General features: G+C 42.6%; 1 protein-coding gene across 3 annotated transcripts in view; it reads right to left on the bottom strand.

Annotated features, from left to right (window-relative positions):
* Window positions 1–4,042: 4,042 nt before the first annotated feature.
* TSC22D1 (TSC22 domain family member 1) overlaps window positions 4,043–17,551 on the bottom strand; it is a 180,016-nt gene continuing 166,507 nt past the window's right edge. Inside the window, exons 1-3 of one of the 3 annotated variants that reach the window (XM_080659138.1) lie at window positions 9,373–9,460; window positions 8,197–8,248; window positions 4,043–7,035 (exon numbers count right to left, since the gene is read on the bottom strand). In XM_080659138.1, coding sequence (XP_080515264.1) covers window positions 6,778–7,035; window positions 8,197–8,199 — 261 coding nt within the window. In that variant the 5' untranslated portion in view covers window positions 8,200–8,248; window positions 9,373–9,460 and the 3' untranslated portion in view covers window positions 4,043–6,777. Of the gene's footprint in view, window positions 7,036–8,196; window positions 8,249–8,666; window positions 9,101–9,372; window positions 9,461–17,551 lie in introns of those variants that run through there. The other 2 variants (XM_080659137.1, XM_080659136.1) reach the window with 2 other exon arrangements.

Genomic DNA, 17,551 nt, shown 5'->3' on the forward strand with positions numbered 1-17,551 from the left:
ATGAGGCACCGGTTTGAATATGGCTCCTAAAGGTCTGGAACTAAGACAAATTTATCTCCATAATCACAATGGTGGAGCCCTGGCATGATAACTGTGATAAAACTCCCATAGGAGGCATATGGGACACCATAGGCCCCAGCCCTCAGCAGTTATGAAATCCTGTTGGTGAGGTGTTGAGGAGGCCCTTTTGCCCTGGCAGTGGGGGTTCTTTGACTGGACTCTGATTCTGCTCTCTGGGAAGAAATCCCTGGCTCATTGTTCTCTGAAACTCCAGGCTCCTAGCTCTGGGAGGCTTTCTTGTCGTCTCCTCCATGGTCACACATGAAGTGGGTTTTGAGGAGAATGTTCTCCTTGTGAGCTACACAGCTTGAGACTTCGCTTCACCTAATTCCAATTCCTGCAAGTTTGGAGTCTGGGTTCATTTGAAGGTTTCAACAACATGATGAAACCCGGCTTTTGTTTTCCTTGGCAATAAAAGTCCCTCACACACTTAGTAGGCTTCTTCCCTACTTTTATCCCATCAATTCAATGTGTCAGTAGCAAGACCTAAAATATTTTTCTGGACATGACTGTGTTGTTTTAGAACTCTGATTGCCTACTCCATCAGCTGAACAGTGAGCACCTAGAAGTCATCTGAAACCAAAGGCACATATGGGGAGTCCATACCTTTACTGCTTTTCAGTCTTATGTTAAACTCTAGAAACAATAGGTGTATCTAATACTAGACAGCTCAAATTTCTGCATTTTATTCCCTTTCCCTTCTCCTGATCACACTCTTTTCTTAAAAGCCTTTGCCAAACGCAGCAAAGAGCCATGGGTCACTAACTTTCTGGATCCTCAGAGCTACATGCTCACTAGCACATAGGCATCATTGTAAGTTATCACAGGAAAGTTTTGCCAATTCACAATATGGATCCCAAACTCTTGAGCCTCCAATAGTTTCATCACCACTCACCACCCCATAGTCAATGCCACACATTTTAGTTTTTTTGACAGCAGCACCCCACTTCAAAGTATTCATTTTCATGAGTTCAGGTTAGCCACGGAAGCAAACAGATTCTAAAATGCCTAATGACTGACATACTGTTGCTCATGTCTGTGCTGGCTGGATCCAGGATAGTAGGGGAGGACACTCCAGAGTCATTCAGGGACCGAGGATGACAGAGGCTCTGTCACTTCCAAGGACACCAGTCTTGTCCATCAGGTCAGTGTTAGTGGAAGGAGCACAGCAGATCCAGAAACAGTTTTCTTATGGCCAAGACTGGAAGTGTTTGATCACTTCAGCTCTTAATCCATTGATTAAAACTGAGGCCCATGGTCACACCTAACTTCATAGGGCTGGGAGATGTGATTTAGCTGTGTCCGAGTAAAAGAGGAAATGGGATCAAGTTTGCCTGGGACTTTGCTGATGTTAGCATTGTAAGTCCCACTTCCCAGGAATACCCTCAGTCCCGGGCTGGTACCAATTGGTCATCATTACATCTGCTTTCTTCCTAAGGAGAGAAACTAAATCTTCTATTTTCTTGGTCTCCTAGTCTGGAGTAACTACCAATCACTATCAGGGCATGAACTGAATGTACTTGACACAACAGGGCAGACTCCTTTGATTGGAATATGTTATTCCTGGAAATTTGGGGCATATGAGATACATACAACCTTGTAGCACAAACATTTGCAAACACTGTCTTTGTCCCTAAATAAGTCAGCTATAAAATGTAGTGAAGTTTATACCACCATGAGCAAATGCTACTAATTTAACAAGTGTTTTTAAAGAACTCTCAGAAATAATCTTGCCGAAGGATTCATCCAAGAAGGAATTTAGAATTATTGTTATTATATCACATAAGGCAACTTTCACCAGAAAACAAAGTACCTCATTTATCTTAAAGGCAGCTCCTGGGGCTTCCCTTGAGGACAGAGATAGTGTGGCTTGTTCACTATACTATCTCTGGCATGTGGACGGTATTCAATTAACGCCTCTCAATAAAGTAACACATTGCTTTTTTACCAGAGCCTGTGCCCACATTCTCTAATCAAAAAGGTTGTATTGTGCCCTTGCCGTTGTGACTTAGTTGGCTGAGCTTCGTCCCATGCACCGAGAGTTCACCAGCTCAATGCCCAGGTTGCAGCAATCCCTAGTGGGAGACATGCAGGAGACAGCCTATCAATATTTCTCATCAATGTTTCTCTCTCCCTCTCCTTTCCTCTCTCTCTAAAATCAATAAAAACCTTTCTATAATAATTAAAAGGTAATATGCTAATTAGACCAGACATCCTTCCTAATAAAGCTGGGGCTGGAGGGAAGCCTGTCCAGGTCCCAGGTGCCTGCGGGCAGCCAGAGGGAAGCAGCCCGGGTCCCGGGTGCCGGAGGGAAGCCAGTGCCAGCAGCCAGGGGAAGGAAGGCCTACTCTTGCAGGCCTCTAGTATATATATATATATATATATAAGGTTGTTTCATTTTTGTTTTGTCCTGAATGATGAGTGGCCATTTAGGACTTGAGTCTGGTTGTTGAGACAAATATAGAAAGTAGGGAGTGGAAACTTGAGGCCTGTGAGCCAAATCAGCATAGTAGGTGTGCTTTTGTTTGGTCTGCATAGTGTCCAACAATCAGAAATTTTCAGATAGAGCCTGGATCTTGAAAAAATGGGAAGGTCTGGCAACACCGTGCTTGAATTCCCACAGAGCAACAATTGAATGGAGCTAAGTAGCAACTGGTCCCAGTAGTCTGGGGACGGAGCATACACCCTCCAACTGCCACATTCACGACCATTTCCTGTTGTCTTACCCACTCTCACTAAAGGAACTTCTGTTATATTCCCATAGACATGTTTCTAAAACACCTGGATTAAAGCACAGGTTTATACTATGTTGTAGTCATTTTTCCCATTTTAAAATGGCCACTGAACCTTCCAATAGTTGTTGATAAATAAGGTCTTATTACTAATCACAGTGACTTTGGGCCTGCCTGGCATTTCACAGCATTGTGTTTACATGGAGTTTTTTTCCATAAGAAATAACTGCAGTTTCTCTGCCTGTTTCTAATCTTTAATGTTATATTGCTGTTGAAAAGCAGTTGTGTTTCCAGGCCCCTAGTAGTTCCAACTACTTATTTTGCATAAAGCAAGGGCAGAGTAGTGTTTATTGAAATTAACGTTCATTTTTAATTTTAGTTATAATTAACTTTTACACATTTCTTATGTAAATTTCAAATTAATTCTGGCATTGCATATTCATCACATAATGAAAAATAAATTTTTGCTTTAAAAGTATGCAAAAACACACAGAATTAATGAATTATGAACATTGTTGAACAATTATGAACTTGAAACAGAAATCAGACATTCATTAAAATCATGTAAAATCCCTTCTGTTTCTCCGTCATTGATCAGCAATGTCTCCTGCTGCAATTGCTGATGTCATGAACACGCAGCACTGGTACAACATTCTATTCCTGTTAAATCCTTCCTGCTCCACTGAACATTAAGTGTGATATAATCAATTATATAATAACTCACAGATTAACAAAGACCTATTCATGTCTGTAAACAAGTAATAAAATGCCTTTTTAAATTACCTTAAACATCCTGAAATATAAGTCAATCACTTAAAGCAGCGATGTGCTTTAAGGATTTTTAAAACATGCAATACCTGACTATTTACTCAGGGGCACTCACCTCTTTTCCCTTAGGTTGTCAAATAAAAAAAAGACAACAGCCAACACAACAATAGCTGTATGATGTGAATTAATCAAAATCATACTTATTTTTTGTCAGATTAGCAAAAAATATGTTTTTATGTGTACCATAGAATTTTTATAATTAGTTTATACGTGCCCCAAGATGAAAAAGGTTGAAAACTTCTCACTTGAGCATGTTTAGTAATTACTAAAATGAACATATATGGAAAAACACATTTTGATTTTAACTCATTCTTATTTCACATACAATATTCAGCTCCAAAATGTCACAGGAGTGCCACATTTTTTTTTTTGCCACATTTTATTTGTGTTGTTTTTTTAATATGTTTTTTTTTTTTAATATAGATTTTATAGAGAGAGGAAGAGATAGAAACATTGATCAGAGAGAGAATCATCAACTGGCTGCCTCCTGCACACCCTCTACTGGGGATCAAGCAGGAAACTTGGGCATGTGCCTGACAGGGAATCAATCCAGTGACCTCTCAGTGCCTGGGAAAATGCTAATCCACTGAGCCACACTAGCTAGGCAGGAGTGCCACATTTTAAATAAAAAGGCCCAAATTCCATTAAACAACCTAGAAGAAAGTTCTCTATTATCTGAATGATACATTGACATAAAATTTTTCAAATTTTCCACAATTACCACATTTGACATTGAGGATCTTCGTTGAAAACATAAAGATAAAATGAGTAGAGATTTTATTCACTATAGTTTTCTTCTTAAAGGAAATATAATTACTACATAAATATCCCTTTAAGCCAAAGTTATATAATCTTTAAATTAATATGACAAAGATTTTTTTTAAGTCCTCTCCAATTTCCCTAGACCATTGGCCACCGGTTTATGGTGATTAGCAGTTACTGTTCACCATGAGCTTTGTGTGGCCACACCAGTCACTTTGAGCTTTGTAACACATGCTCACACACACTCTGTCCATTTCTTTTCAGGGAACTCTGATGTTCCATTCGCCTGTCCATCTCCCAACAGCTCTACATGAGAGAATGAAGGATTCAGAAAAATTAAGTCCTTGTTCTGCAAGGCCTTAAATAAGCCTTAGAGCTCGGGAATGCCGATTCCCACTGGGTGGAAGGGGCATGGGAAGGGGCCATTGCTGAGGTCCTTGGGCAGATTACAGAGCTGGTAAATCCAGCCTGTTTGATGTCACAGGAGCTGACACTGCTCCTAGAACAGAGTGGGACCCCTCAGGCTCACTTCTCAGGTGCCCATTTGCTTTAGGTTTTAAATTTTACATTTTGACCTATTTTACAGTCTTAAGGAATCAACTGGGAGGGTTACCCTTGTTCATCTAGACCAGTGGTCGTTAAACTCATTAGTCAACAGAGCGGCAAACTGCGGCTTGTGAGCCGCATGTGGCTCGCAAGCCGCAGTTTGCCGACCACTGATCTAGACCCACTTCAACTTCAGTAGCGGAAACCCGTCTTTTGCTTGGACATTCCCAGGAGATAGAACCTCAACCCACAATAGGAAAGACATCCCAATTCAGGGTGCTCTTAAAGTGGAAACTAGCTTCTTTAACTCCCATCTTTCCATCCTAAAGCTGCTCAGCGGGATTACATATAGAATAAGGCTCGTTGCCCTCAGCTGGTGGACACCGGAAGATTAAGACTTTCACGGGCTCCTAGAAATTTAAAGGCACAGGAGAACTTAGAGACTATTTCTTTCAATACCTCACATCAGTCCTGAGAGGTGAAGCCATTTGTCCAGGTCACATTAGTCTGAAGAACTAAGCTCTTGTCTCTCTCTTCACTATGTCTCTCTACCCATACTGGCTGAAATAATGCAATGTCTATGTCTTTTTACTTCTATAGGCAAACCACTAGCACTCCCCCTTTGTCCACCCTTTTATCCTTCAAGATTTTACTAGTCAAATTAACTTTAGCTAGAAATAGTTGTGGGAATGATTGCAATTATGTTAACATTGTAATATGAAAACACTTGTTTATCAACATTTTATATGCTTTATTGAAAGTTGACAAGTGCAACAGTTAAATACAGTGACACCTTACAACTGTGTAGAGAACATGCACAGAAACATATGCATTTAACTACTATACAGGTAATAGGCAGAACCCCCTACTGGGAAATTCATCTCTAGCTAAAACTGATCATTTTTCAAAGTATTCAACCAGCTCAATCAAAACACTTCAGTGAACAGGAATTTACTTCAAGATATTCAGCAGCTATAAGATTTCAGATTACACAAAGTGACTAACTGGGCCCAATTCTTAAAATTTCTTTAGGTGTGGTTTTCTTCATGTAGCATTTTTAATGTAATCTCTATATAAAGACAATCCACACCTCTTCAGACAGCCAATGAAACATCTAAATTTCAATCTGTACAACCTAAATAGTAGTTAGTCCTCTATTGTACAAAATAGTTATACTACATACACAAATATATAATAAGCAAAACATCCTTCATGGTAAGATAGCCTAGGTCCCAGCTACCTGTCACCTTTTAGTCACTCTAATAGTTTTGTGTCATCCTCTGTTTCAGCAAGAGGCACACAGTACAGTTGTTTTTTATGGATTTGGTGACAATCAATGAACCGTTTCCCCTCATGTTAGAAGAGACTATGCACCAGTCCTTTCTTTTACCTCCCTTTCAAGTTCCTCATGGGGAGAAGAGGAGAGAGGACAGTCCAGTGAGCTCCACTGCTCCGCAACCCCATGTTGTACACTATGTGCAAGCAGGAGAACTCTTAGTAGTGAGGGCAGAGAGCAGGGAAGGGGTGGAAAGGCACACAGCTCCTCAGCATGAATTAAACCATTTCTCAAACATCTGCCAAGCTGCATGAGGTCCCAGTATATCCATGCTAATTCTCTTATTCACCTTTAATTCACCCGACTAAGAAATTTCTTCAAGCCAAAAGCACATGGGTGTTTAATACTGGAAAAAAAAAGAGATAATGGCATATATCAGTCTCACGTCTCTTTTGCAGCGAGCAATGAAATGGGTGGTTGTGCAGGTGGATTCCCCCTAGTACATCATCTCGGGTCTGTAGAGTTCAGACAGCAGCAGCCAGTTCTGCGAGGGGAGGGGGGCCGCATAGCAGGCTACGCAGTTGGTCCTGAGCCCTGGGAGGCTGGCTGGGCAGGGGGCTGTGTGGTCCCCTGCGGCTGTGTGGTGGCAGGGGGGGAGCCAGTCTGCAGCTGGGCCTGAAACTGGGCAAGCTGCTCAGGACTGGCCAGTGTCTTCAGCAAATTGTTTTCCTGCTCCAGCTGGGAATTTTTCTCTATTAGTTCTTTGATTTGCTCTTTGAGGACCTCCACTTCCTCTCTAACCGCATACATCAAATGGCTTTTCACCAGATCCTGAAAGGGAGAGGAAAAAAGGGTTTAACTTCCTACTTACTATTTCCCAGACTCTGTATTTCTAAAGTATAATTTTGCCTGGTTCTCCCTAATAATTTACATAACCTGCCTTTATTGTTCATTTAATGGCAAGGGGGAAATCTACTGAATGCAATCACAACAGTACAATATTTTAAGTTTAATGTGTAACTGATGAACTTTTTAAGTCTATGCTCTTTTTGCAGCCCTTAGCCAACAACGCAAACAATCACGTTTCCTATTTGAGGTGGCAATATGCACAGGGCTCTGAGTCGGCAAGCAGGAGCCGGCCACAGGGATGTCCAAGCCCACAGCAACTGTAGCCACTTCCCCGCCCCCAAGTCCCTCCTCCCTCCGCCGCCAGACCGACCGCCTCCCTCAGCACCGGCTGCAGCCAGTTCCTACGGAGCATGTTGCCGCATTTTCCTCCCTCCACCCTTACCCCCTCCCCCCCCTTTTCGTGATCAAGCTGACATCACAGAAACCTGGGCAGACGTTGCAGCCAATGAGAGCTCGATTTATTTATAGCTCCGAATTAAAAGGTTCAGAGTTTGCCTAGCAACAGTGGGCAGAGAATCCCGTGAGAAGAGCCACAGGCGCTGCTCCAATAACAAAGAACGGCCAAGGCGGAAATAAAAAATAGGAGAAATCCAAGCGCAGGCTGGGAAGAGAAAACTTTTTTCGGATTCGTCTTCATTGTGCAGTAACCTATATCACTTGAGTCCATCTGTGCCCAGTCTAGAAGGCCCCTTCTAGAGATCCTCACTTCTGGGGTCTCCGCCCAACCCTGGGATCCCCAGTAAACCTTAGTATTTCTAGTAAAGCCACATCCCTAGAGATGTGCTCACGACCGAAGGATATGCAAGGCCAAGCACTTCCCCAGCAAAAGGAACACCTCTGCACAAATCCCGATGTGGTGAGAAATCGGTCTTGGAAAGAACATTCAATACTCAGCGCCCCTTCTCTCTCCAAAGCAGCCTCGGTTCGCAGCTTGGCCCTGGCAGAATGGAGGCAGTGCAGTCATTTCTGAATGTATGAAGAGCAATCATCATCTTAACTATGAATGCACTGGTTCCATCCTAAGACATCTCGCTTTTTGTACCGTGCCCACATTAGTACAAATGATTTTTAATCAGTACATACCATAGCTTGCTCGATTTTGTTGTCAATAGCTACCACACTTGCACCAGAGGAGCTGGAAAAAAAAGGGGGGTATCAATAAATGGAATTATCTTAAACGTCCAACGAACACACAAAAAGGATTTCCTAATTCTGTGATGTTTCTAGTATCATTTTTGAAATATCCTTTAAGGCTATGTAATATATTATCCTCCAGAAAACATAAGTCACTCTCTTAATAACGAATATCCAGACATTTCCCTATTTTAGTGAGCCACAAAGGGCTAAATTACATAATGTGCTAAAAGCCTGTTCTCTAGCCAGGATGGCGAAAAGAAGGCTATTCTAAACATTGCAAAAAGCAGCATCCATATCACCAGAGTCTCTCAGCAATGGACAAAGGAATTTGCCTGGCTATCTTTCACCTGCATTATTACAAGTATCTCGAGTAAATAAAAAAATAAAATAAAAAACCTATCCCAGCCGACATTTACCTATTGTCAAGTCTCACAGAGGCGTTTTCAGTCCCCAGCAAGGATGACAAGAAAGAAATTGAGAAATGTCTCAGTTGGTAAACTCCTAGATCCATCGCCACTGGTCTACACCATTGGGATTTCATGCAATTGCAGCCAAAAACACCCTCGCGGCAAAAAAAAAAAAAAAAAAAAAAAAAAAAAAAAAAAAAAAAAAAAAAGAGGGAATATCAGCAGCCTTGTTTGAGCTAGGTAAAAGTCTTCTAGCTTTCTGCTGCCAGGGAGAAATAGAAAACAGCTGCCTTAATTTACAGAGACCCGGCTTCTGGGGCTTGGCGATCCAGGGAAGATGCCGATCACAATGCTGTGCTGAGAAGATTCTCAGATCGGCGGCCGGGCTCCACTAGGATCTAGACCAGGGCTCTGGTCTCGGTGCAAAATATATTCAGGGAAGAGCCGCGCCAATTGGCCAGCACGCCAATGGAGCCGCCCCTTCTCCCGGCTCCCTTCTCCCTTCCCCGCCCTCCTCCCGCTCTGCTGCCTTCCCCCCATCCCCCGCCCCCAGCCTCCCGATCCCGCTCATCGGGTGGGCTGGCCAAGGCCGCACTCGCAGGGGCCCGGGTGCGGGGCCTCCGAGACCTCCACTGCTTCGAAAAGCCAGACCACTGCTTCGGCAAAAACGTCAAGAGATCAGGAAAAATACGATCGGGGCCCCGCACGTGCTTACGTTTATGGAAGTCAGACCCCGTCCCTGGAGCTGCCTGTCCCCGTGGCTGCAGATCGGCAAAAGCTTCCTATTTGCAACCAGAACCGCCTGAGCTACTGGGCATGCCCAGTCCCACTGCTAAGACTTGCAGGAGCTCCAGTGTCTCGATTTCAATTATCTAGTTCTTACAGGCAGCAGTAACGGGAGGATTTTATAGGGCTATAGGCGGTTTTATTTATAAAGATAATAACCCTACTGTAATAATACTTCTTTTTAAAAGCCAGTGAATTTTACACTTGAGCTTAGAGTGAAAAAAAAATCACATTTGCTTTTTGAGAAATACTACCTTTCCGTGAATTTATTACTTGTAGAAACTAAAAACATTACATAGTCAACTAGGCACATACATATTGAAGCAAAAAGTAATCTATAAGATGAAATCAAGGGGATCCTACTCAAATATCCCTAAAAGCCGGAAGCCTTAACATAGCCATCACTTCTTTTTCCACTTATAGCTAGAAAAATCAATCTACAGGTTGAATCCTACTTAGATCTGTTTTCAGTAAGTCCCTAATGCAAATTTTGGGAGTTTAATGGCTATTTTTATAAGCTTAATCCTACAAAGGGGCTTAGGAACTGTAAAATATGTATTTCACCTTTTTGGCCACAATGACCAAATAATTCCCTTCTCCAAACTTAAATCAAGAGATCTGGTATAAAATAGCTTAACCCGTTATATATTTCCTGTATTAACTTGAAATATTTTCAGGGATGCATCATTTGAGGTAACAATAATACTGAAAATTAAAGACCTTAAATTTGCTTACTATAAATTATAAAGTTTGCAGCTCAATGCAGGTAAAAAGGCAAATTTAACCTCGACAATACTGCCCTCTAATGGCATAATAGTATAAAACCAGAAACCAAAAAACACTAGCTTTCTAATCCATGGACAAGTTGTGTCATCACAAATAATTCCAACATAAAATTTGACTATGGAACATGTTATAGTCACACACACAGAGAGTCTTATCTTTTCTCTCTCAAGCAAGCATTCTCCCTCTAGCAGCATCCTTTTAATTTAGAACATTTTAATTGTCATCAGAGTCTTTCAGACATTCTTTTAAATTGACCCAATACTGGCACAGGGAGCATATAGTTTTAAAAACTATACACAGTGATTAGGAACCAAATCTGGTGAATGTGGTAGGTGATGGCAAGGGGACCCCTCTTTCCGGTTAAAAACTAAAGTGTGGGAGGAGAAACCAAGATGGTGGCATAGGTAAACACCTAAACTGCTGCCTTGCACAACAATATCAAAACTACAATTAAAAGACAAAACGGACACCATCCAGAACCACAGGAAAGCTGGCTGAGTGGAAATTCTACAACTAGAAGAAAAGAGGAAAGCACATTGAGACTCAGAGAAGCTGCAAAAGGCTGAGGTACAGAGACTCGCACGCAGAGAGTACGGGCGGCTGGGTGCACGGGCGGCTGAGTACACGGGCGGCTGAGTGCGCAGCTGGCTTTCTAAAGCGGGAGGGAGAAGGAAGCTCCCGACTGCACTGAACTCCAGTCCCGGGCGAGATGCTGGGAAACCAGACTCATTCGGGGGGAATCTGGACTGTCAGGAAAAGAGAAAGCACACTGAGACTCAGGAGCTGTGGAAAGCAGAGGTCTGGAGGCGCGTGCGCGCAGAGAGGACTGACTGCTGAATGCACGGGAGGCTGAGTGCGTGGCTGGCTTTCTAAAGCAGGAGGGAGACAAAAGCTCCTGACTGCGCTGAACTACAGTTCCAGGCGAGTTTCTGGGAACCCCGACTCATTCAGGGAGAAACTGGACTGTCTGGCAGCGGGCAAAATTCAAGGGCGGCTTTCTCTCAGAGGTGCTTGCAGCAATTACCGAGGGACACTGAGACCCAGGGGCCTCATAGGGCAAGGCTAATGGGAAACCTAGGCTGTCTGCTCCGCCCTGAAACTCCGCCCCATCCAAGCTGAGCACAGAAGCTTTTGCAATTTTGCAAGTCTTGTCTCATAAGAGTGTCTCCAGCACAGAAGTGTTCCCAGCGTAGACACAGCTGATCCTCATAGCCAATTGGCCTGGAGGTCAATTCCTCCCAGTGATACCAACAACAATCAAGAGTTAACTACAACAAGGCTATACACACAGTCCACAAAGGGGTGCACCAAGAGTGTCCACCTCAGGTAACTGGAGAGGCTGAGCCACTGTGGCCTAGAGGACACCTACCACACAAAGCTACTCTACCAACTAAGGGAAGCAGCGAAAATGTGGAGACAAAGAAAGAGATCATAAATGAAAGAAATGGAGGGAAACAAACGACTGGATATAGAGTTCAAAACCATGGTTATAAGGTTTTTCAAAAATTTTCTAGAAAAGGCCGATAAATTTAGCGAGACCCTTAAGGATATGAAAAAGGACCAACTAGAAATTAAACATACATTGACTGAAATAAAAAATATTATACAGAGACCTAACAGCAAACTAGAGGATCACAAGAATCAAGTCAAAAAGTTGAAATACAAAGAAGCAAAAAACACTCAGCCGGAAAAGCAAAAAGAAAAGAGAATCCAAAAATTTGAAGATAATGTAAGGAGCCTCTGGGACAATCTCAAGCGTACCAACATCCGAATTATGGGGGTGCCAGAAGAAGAGAGAGAGCAAGATACTGAAAACCTATTTGAAGAAATAATGACTGAAAACGTCCCCCACCTGGTGAAAGAAATAGACTTACAAGTCCAGGAAGCACACAGAACCCCAAACAAAAGGAATCCAAAGAGGACCACATCAAGAAACATCATAATTAAAATGCCAAGGGCAAAAGACAAAGAATATTAAAAGCAGCAAGAGAAAAACAGTTAGTTACCTACAATGGAGCACCCATACGACTGTCAGCTGATTTCTAAACAGAAACTATGCAGGCCAGACGGGAGTGCCAAGAAATATTCAAAGTGATGAATAGCAAGAACCTACAACCAAGATTACTCTACCCAGCAAAGCTATCATTCAGAATTGAAGGTCAGATAAAGAGCTTCACAGATAAGAAAAAGCTAAAGGAGTTCATTACCACCAAACCAGTATTATATGAAATGCTGAAAGGTATTCTTTAAGAAGAGGAAGAAGAAGAAAAAGGTAAAGATAAAAATTATGAACAACAAATTCATGTCTATCAACAAGTGAATCTAAAAATCAAATAAAAAATCTGATGAACAGAATAAACTGGTGAATATAATAGAATCAAGGGCATAGAAAGGGAGTGGACTGACAATTCTCGGGGGGAAAAGGGTGTGGGAGGTGCGGGAAGAGACTGGACAAAAAGCGTACACCTATGGATGAGGACAGTGTGGGGGAGGTAAGGGCAGAGGGTGGGGTGGGAACCGGGTGGAGGGGAGCTATGGGGGGAAAAAAAGAAGAACAATTTTAATAATCTGAACAATAAAGATTTATTAAATTTAAAAAAAAAACAAAAAAAACTAAAGTGTGATTGACTATAAAGCAATAACATTTTTTATTTTAAGGTTCACATTATTCTCCAAATTTCAAGACTTTTTTTTTAATAACAAGAAAAATTTGTTAACATATTTATATTTTTATATGTATACTATCTCATGATAGAAATTTATTTGAGGAAGGCACCCATTTTTAGAAAAAAAAAAAAAGCAGAGTAAGTGGAAGCTTAAAAATCATAATTTGAGTAACAGGCATATGGTCCCTATATCTATGAATGCTAGGCAGAATTATTACTTACTACAAGTAGTTTCTATATTTAAAAGTTAAAGTTATCACTAAAACTATCTATAATTAAGTTTATTTACATGTTTGAACTGCACAGGAAAAATTAAAGCATCATCTTAGGCTAGAGATTAACCAAAGAATATATATGCATAACCCATGGAGAGACAATAGTGTGGTGAAGACCTGGGGAGGGGGTGGGAGCGGGGTGGAGGAGACCAATGGGGGAAAAAAGGTGGACATCTGTAATACTTTCAACAATAAAGGTACATTTAAAAGAATAACTATTAAAAAGCTGGAAAAAAAACACACAACACCTCAAAGTCATCTACAGAAATAAATTTAAAATTCCCAGCTGAAGTTTAAATTACTGAATTAACTGAATTTTATTTATTCATGATGTTCTTAAACACAAACAGAAATGTTTTGTTTTTCATTTCATTTATTTCAATTGATCTTCCATTGTATTAAGCTATAGAAGCCAAAATACAAGCATGTTTAACCCATATATCTTATAGTCATCTCCAATATTTTGCTATTTTAAATAAAATTGCAAGAAATGTCTTTGTATATACATCCTTAAACATTTGTGTATATACTTCTGGAATATTTGCAGGGCCAAAAGATATGCAACAAAAAGGATTAGAAACATATTTCTTTCCATATCTTTCAATAAATGTGCTAGATTCCTTTAAAAATAGATTTTTGTATGAAAACTAAAAAGATAATTTTAAAAAGAAGGCAAAGAACTTGGAGGAATGCTCCATGGAGGAAAACCCATAAGTCAGAAATTGCTGAAGCACAGATGGCTAATTACTCTCAAAGATTCTTCTCTTTGCAAGACAAAACATCTGAGTCTAATGCCCAGCCAGAGCTCAACAAAGGCTAGGAGATAGGACAGAACACCACCATGCCTCCAGGAGAGACTCCTGAGGGCGTGGAAGATAATAACCATCTTCAGCATTGAGCAGAGATCAGGTCTCACTCCAGTGAGGAATCTAGAGCACAGGAAACAGCCTGGACATTTGAAATTAGGTGTTTTGTTGTTGTTGTTGTATTTGTTTTTCTGTTCCATTTTGCCCAAGAGCCTTTTTCCCTGGGTTCCAGTTTAATCACTTTTGCATATCAGTAGCACACATCCTAGTATATGAGAAGAGGAGCAAGGGCAGGACCTGTGTGTTTCTAATTCAGTAACGTGCTTTTCTTCCAAACTTGATCTGTCTTGACTAATACAGGTTAACAGTTTGGGAATTCATCACTCAAAAAGGATAATCTACATCTCCCCTGTCCAAACTCTTTACAAATCTAAAGTGACTGCTAGAGAAGATGCTAAAGCATATCACCCTGCACCTGACCAAATCATTGTTGTCTAGGACTGCAGGTCACTTCCCCTTTCCTAGTTTATTCTCACTAGACACTGGGAATAGGGTTACTAGGTCTAGCAAATGAAATTATAGGATCCTCGGTTAAAGGTGACTTGCAGATAAACAACAAGTAATATTTTAGTGTTGGGTCCCACATACATTCAAAACAAGAAGCAATTCAAAAGAAATCAAAACAAGAAAATTTAAACTTATTTTAAATTTCCTTGATTTCTATGGAAAAGTTGGAAGATAAAGGTGAGAAACTCCATCGAAAAGTAGAATAACCCTGTGTGAGGGAAGCATCCAGGAGGCAGTGTGGAGAAGGGGTTTAAAGACCTGGATTTGTGCCGCTAGACTTGTACGATCTACTCTTTGGCCCCAGATTGTGGACGTGAGCTGCAGCCACCATCCAGGCTTCCTGCCTGTGACCCATGGACAGTCAAGAGCCAGAGATTTTAACTAGTCTTGTTATTTCTCCTGGGCACAGGCTGGTCAAGGACCAATGGCTGAGAGCAACCAAGAACAGGGTTCAGTCATGAATGGGTTTTTGCAACAATTGCAACTAGGTGATCAGTCGCTGGTTTAGGGCAGCCCCTCCATGTGAATTGCTTACTGCATAGGTTCGCCCTTCCAGGTCTTGCAATCCAAAGCTCTGGACACAAAGCCCAGCAGTATTCAATGGTCATGTAAAAAGCACAATAAAATTTGAAAAGCGTGCCGTGCAAAAAGAAAAAAAAAAAAAGAAGTGAAATTGAGAGGAGAGATGAGACTATGGGATGAATCTAGGAGGTCCAGCATCAAAATAGAATGAATTCCAAAAACAAAGAACAGAGGACAGGACATTATAAAAGAAACTAGTGGCCCGGTGCATGAAATTCGTGCACATTAAAAGGGAATTAGAGGAAATAATTTAATATTGCTATTTGCCCTTTCTCTATAATAGAAGTGTCAGAGATGAAAGAAAATTAGTAAAATGTATATGAAAATCTCCCTCCTGTCAGAGTCTGGGGCGCACCGCGGGACCCAGAGTCAAGTCCCTGACCACCACCTGCACATGCTTCGAAAACGCAGGAGACCCAGACCCAGCCAGCCCCAACCCACTGGGTGAGATCCAGACCCGGCCAGCCTCACCCCCGTCAAGCCCCTCCGTGTGGGGGGCACAGCCTCAGGTCTCCCAGCCCGGCACTGGGCGGGGGCCCAGCCTCAGGTCCCCCAGCCCGGCGCTGGGTGAGGGGGGTGCAGTCTGAGGTCCCCCATCAAGCCCCACTGGGCAGAGGGCACAGCCTCAGATCCCCCGGCCCAGTGCCAGGGCAGGGGACATGGCCTGAGGTCCCCCGTCAAGGCCTGCTGAGCAGGGGGAGCATCCTGAGGTCCCCCAGCCCGGCACTGGGGTGGGGGGCACGGCCTGAGGTCTCCCAGCCTGGCGCCGGGGTGGGGAGCGTGGCCTGAGGTCCCCCGTCAAGCCCTGTGGGGCAGGGGGCATGGCCTGAGGACCCTCACCCCACCCAGGTGCCATGCATCTCAGGTTCCTGCTGTTTGGTCATGATGTTACAGAGTCCTGGCTAATTTACATATTCCTCTATTATAAAGATAGACTAGGAGCCCAGCGCATGAAATCACGCAGTCCCGCCCACCCACCTGCCACCCTGCCTTGACACCTAAACCTCTCCACACAGAGCTCCAGCGTGACTGGCCCAGCCCCCAACCCCTCTGGCCGCTTCAAGCCCCGCCCTTAGTCCCTCGAGTCACCTCGGGCTAGTCCCGCTTCTCTGGGTGCCTCCCCGCTTCTGCCCCATCTCCGGAGCAATGCAGCGGCTCCACCCAGTCATGGCGCCAGAAGAGAGCGTGGAAGCCTCCTGCCTGCTGCGCTGTGCTCCTTCCCCTGGCAGGTGGGTGGTGGGGCGCTCTGAGTGCGAGCTGTGGGTGGCGAAGGACTAGTGAGGGGGGTGCTATGGGCTCTCACCCCCACCCTCTCCAGCACGGGATGGTCCCGCCTCCTCTGGGTGCCTCCCCCCTTCTGCCCTGTCTCCAGAGCAATACCCCGCCACGCATGCGCAGGCAGCCTCCTGCAATCGGTCATTATGCATTACGGCGTCCTGACCATTACCATATTCGCTCTTTATTATTATGATAATTCAAGATTTTTTCCAGAACTAAATGACATGACCAAATAGCCAGACAAGCCCTACTTGTTTCTATCATGAAACTCAAATCACTTGAACAAAATCCTAAAAGCTTCAAACAGAAAAGGAAAAAATATTACAAACACAGGAACTAGTATCAGAATGGCTGGCTGTGGCTGGCTGCCAGAGAACAATGGAGAAAATGTCCTTAAAATTCTGGAAGAAAAATATTTTTCAGTTGGCCAATTATCATCTTAGTTTAAAAGTAGAATAAAAACATTTTCAGACATTTCAGACACCAAAACTGAGAAACAAATCTAGAAAAAGGGTTAAACAAGATGAATAAATCCTAGAGATCTGCTATACAACCTTGTACCTATAGTCAACAATACTGTGCTGTTGTTCATTTAAAACTTTTTGAAGAGCATGGATCTCAGGTTTAATTTACATACCACAATAAAATTATTTTTAAAAAAATAAGAAATGTTGTATATTCCAAAACGGCGGGGCGCGGTTCGGGGCGGGGGGGAGGAGGGGGACGACACATGAACCAGTGACTCAAACATTGGAGAGAAAGAAGGGAATCAACAACAGGATGATGGGAAAGGAAACCTCAGGACTGCAGGTGCTAAGCAAGCCTAGGCAGCAACTGGCCTGTAATGGAGCACAGGAAGATGAGAGCCTTTGAGACAGAGCACTTCAGTGGGCATAAACGTGCACAGGGCAGGGGAGCTACTGACACGTATATGATGGATCTGATGAAGCAATTAGATAAGTTTGAAGACAGTTTTACAGAAAACAAAAGCAAGAAAAATAGTATGCTTATAAATAAAATTTACATGATTATATTAATTTTTATTGCTTTAACTTTTAAAAAGGTTAACCATTGAGAAGGTGCGAAGAAAAAAATGTGTGGTAACAATGGTTTAAAAGTGCTAAATTGTAATCTATTAGGTGTAGCTT

The sequence above is a fragment of the Plecotus auritus genome (genome assembly GCF_963455305.1).
Source record: "Plecotus auritus genome assembly, chromosome: 3".
Taxonomy (NCBI): domain Eukaryota; kingdom Metazoa; phylum Chordata; class Mammalia; order Chiroptera; family Vespertilionidae; genus Plecotus; species Plecotus auritus.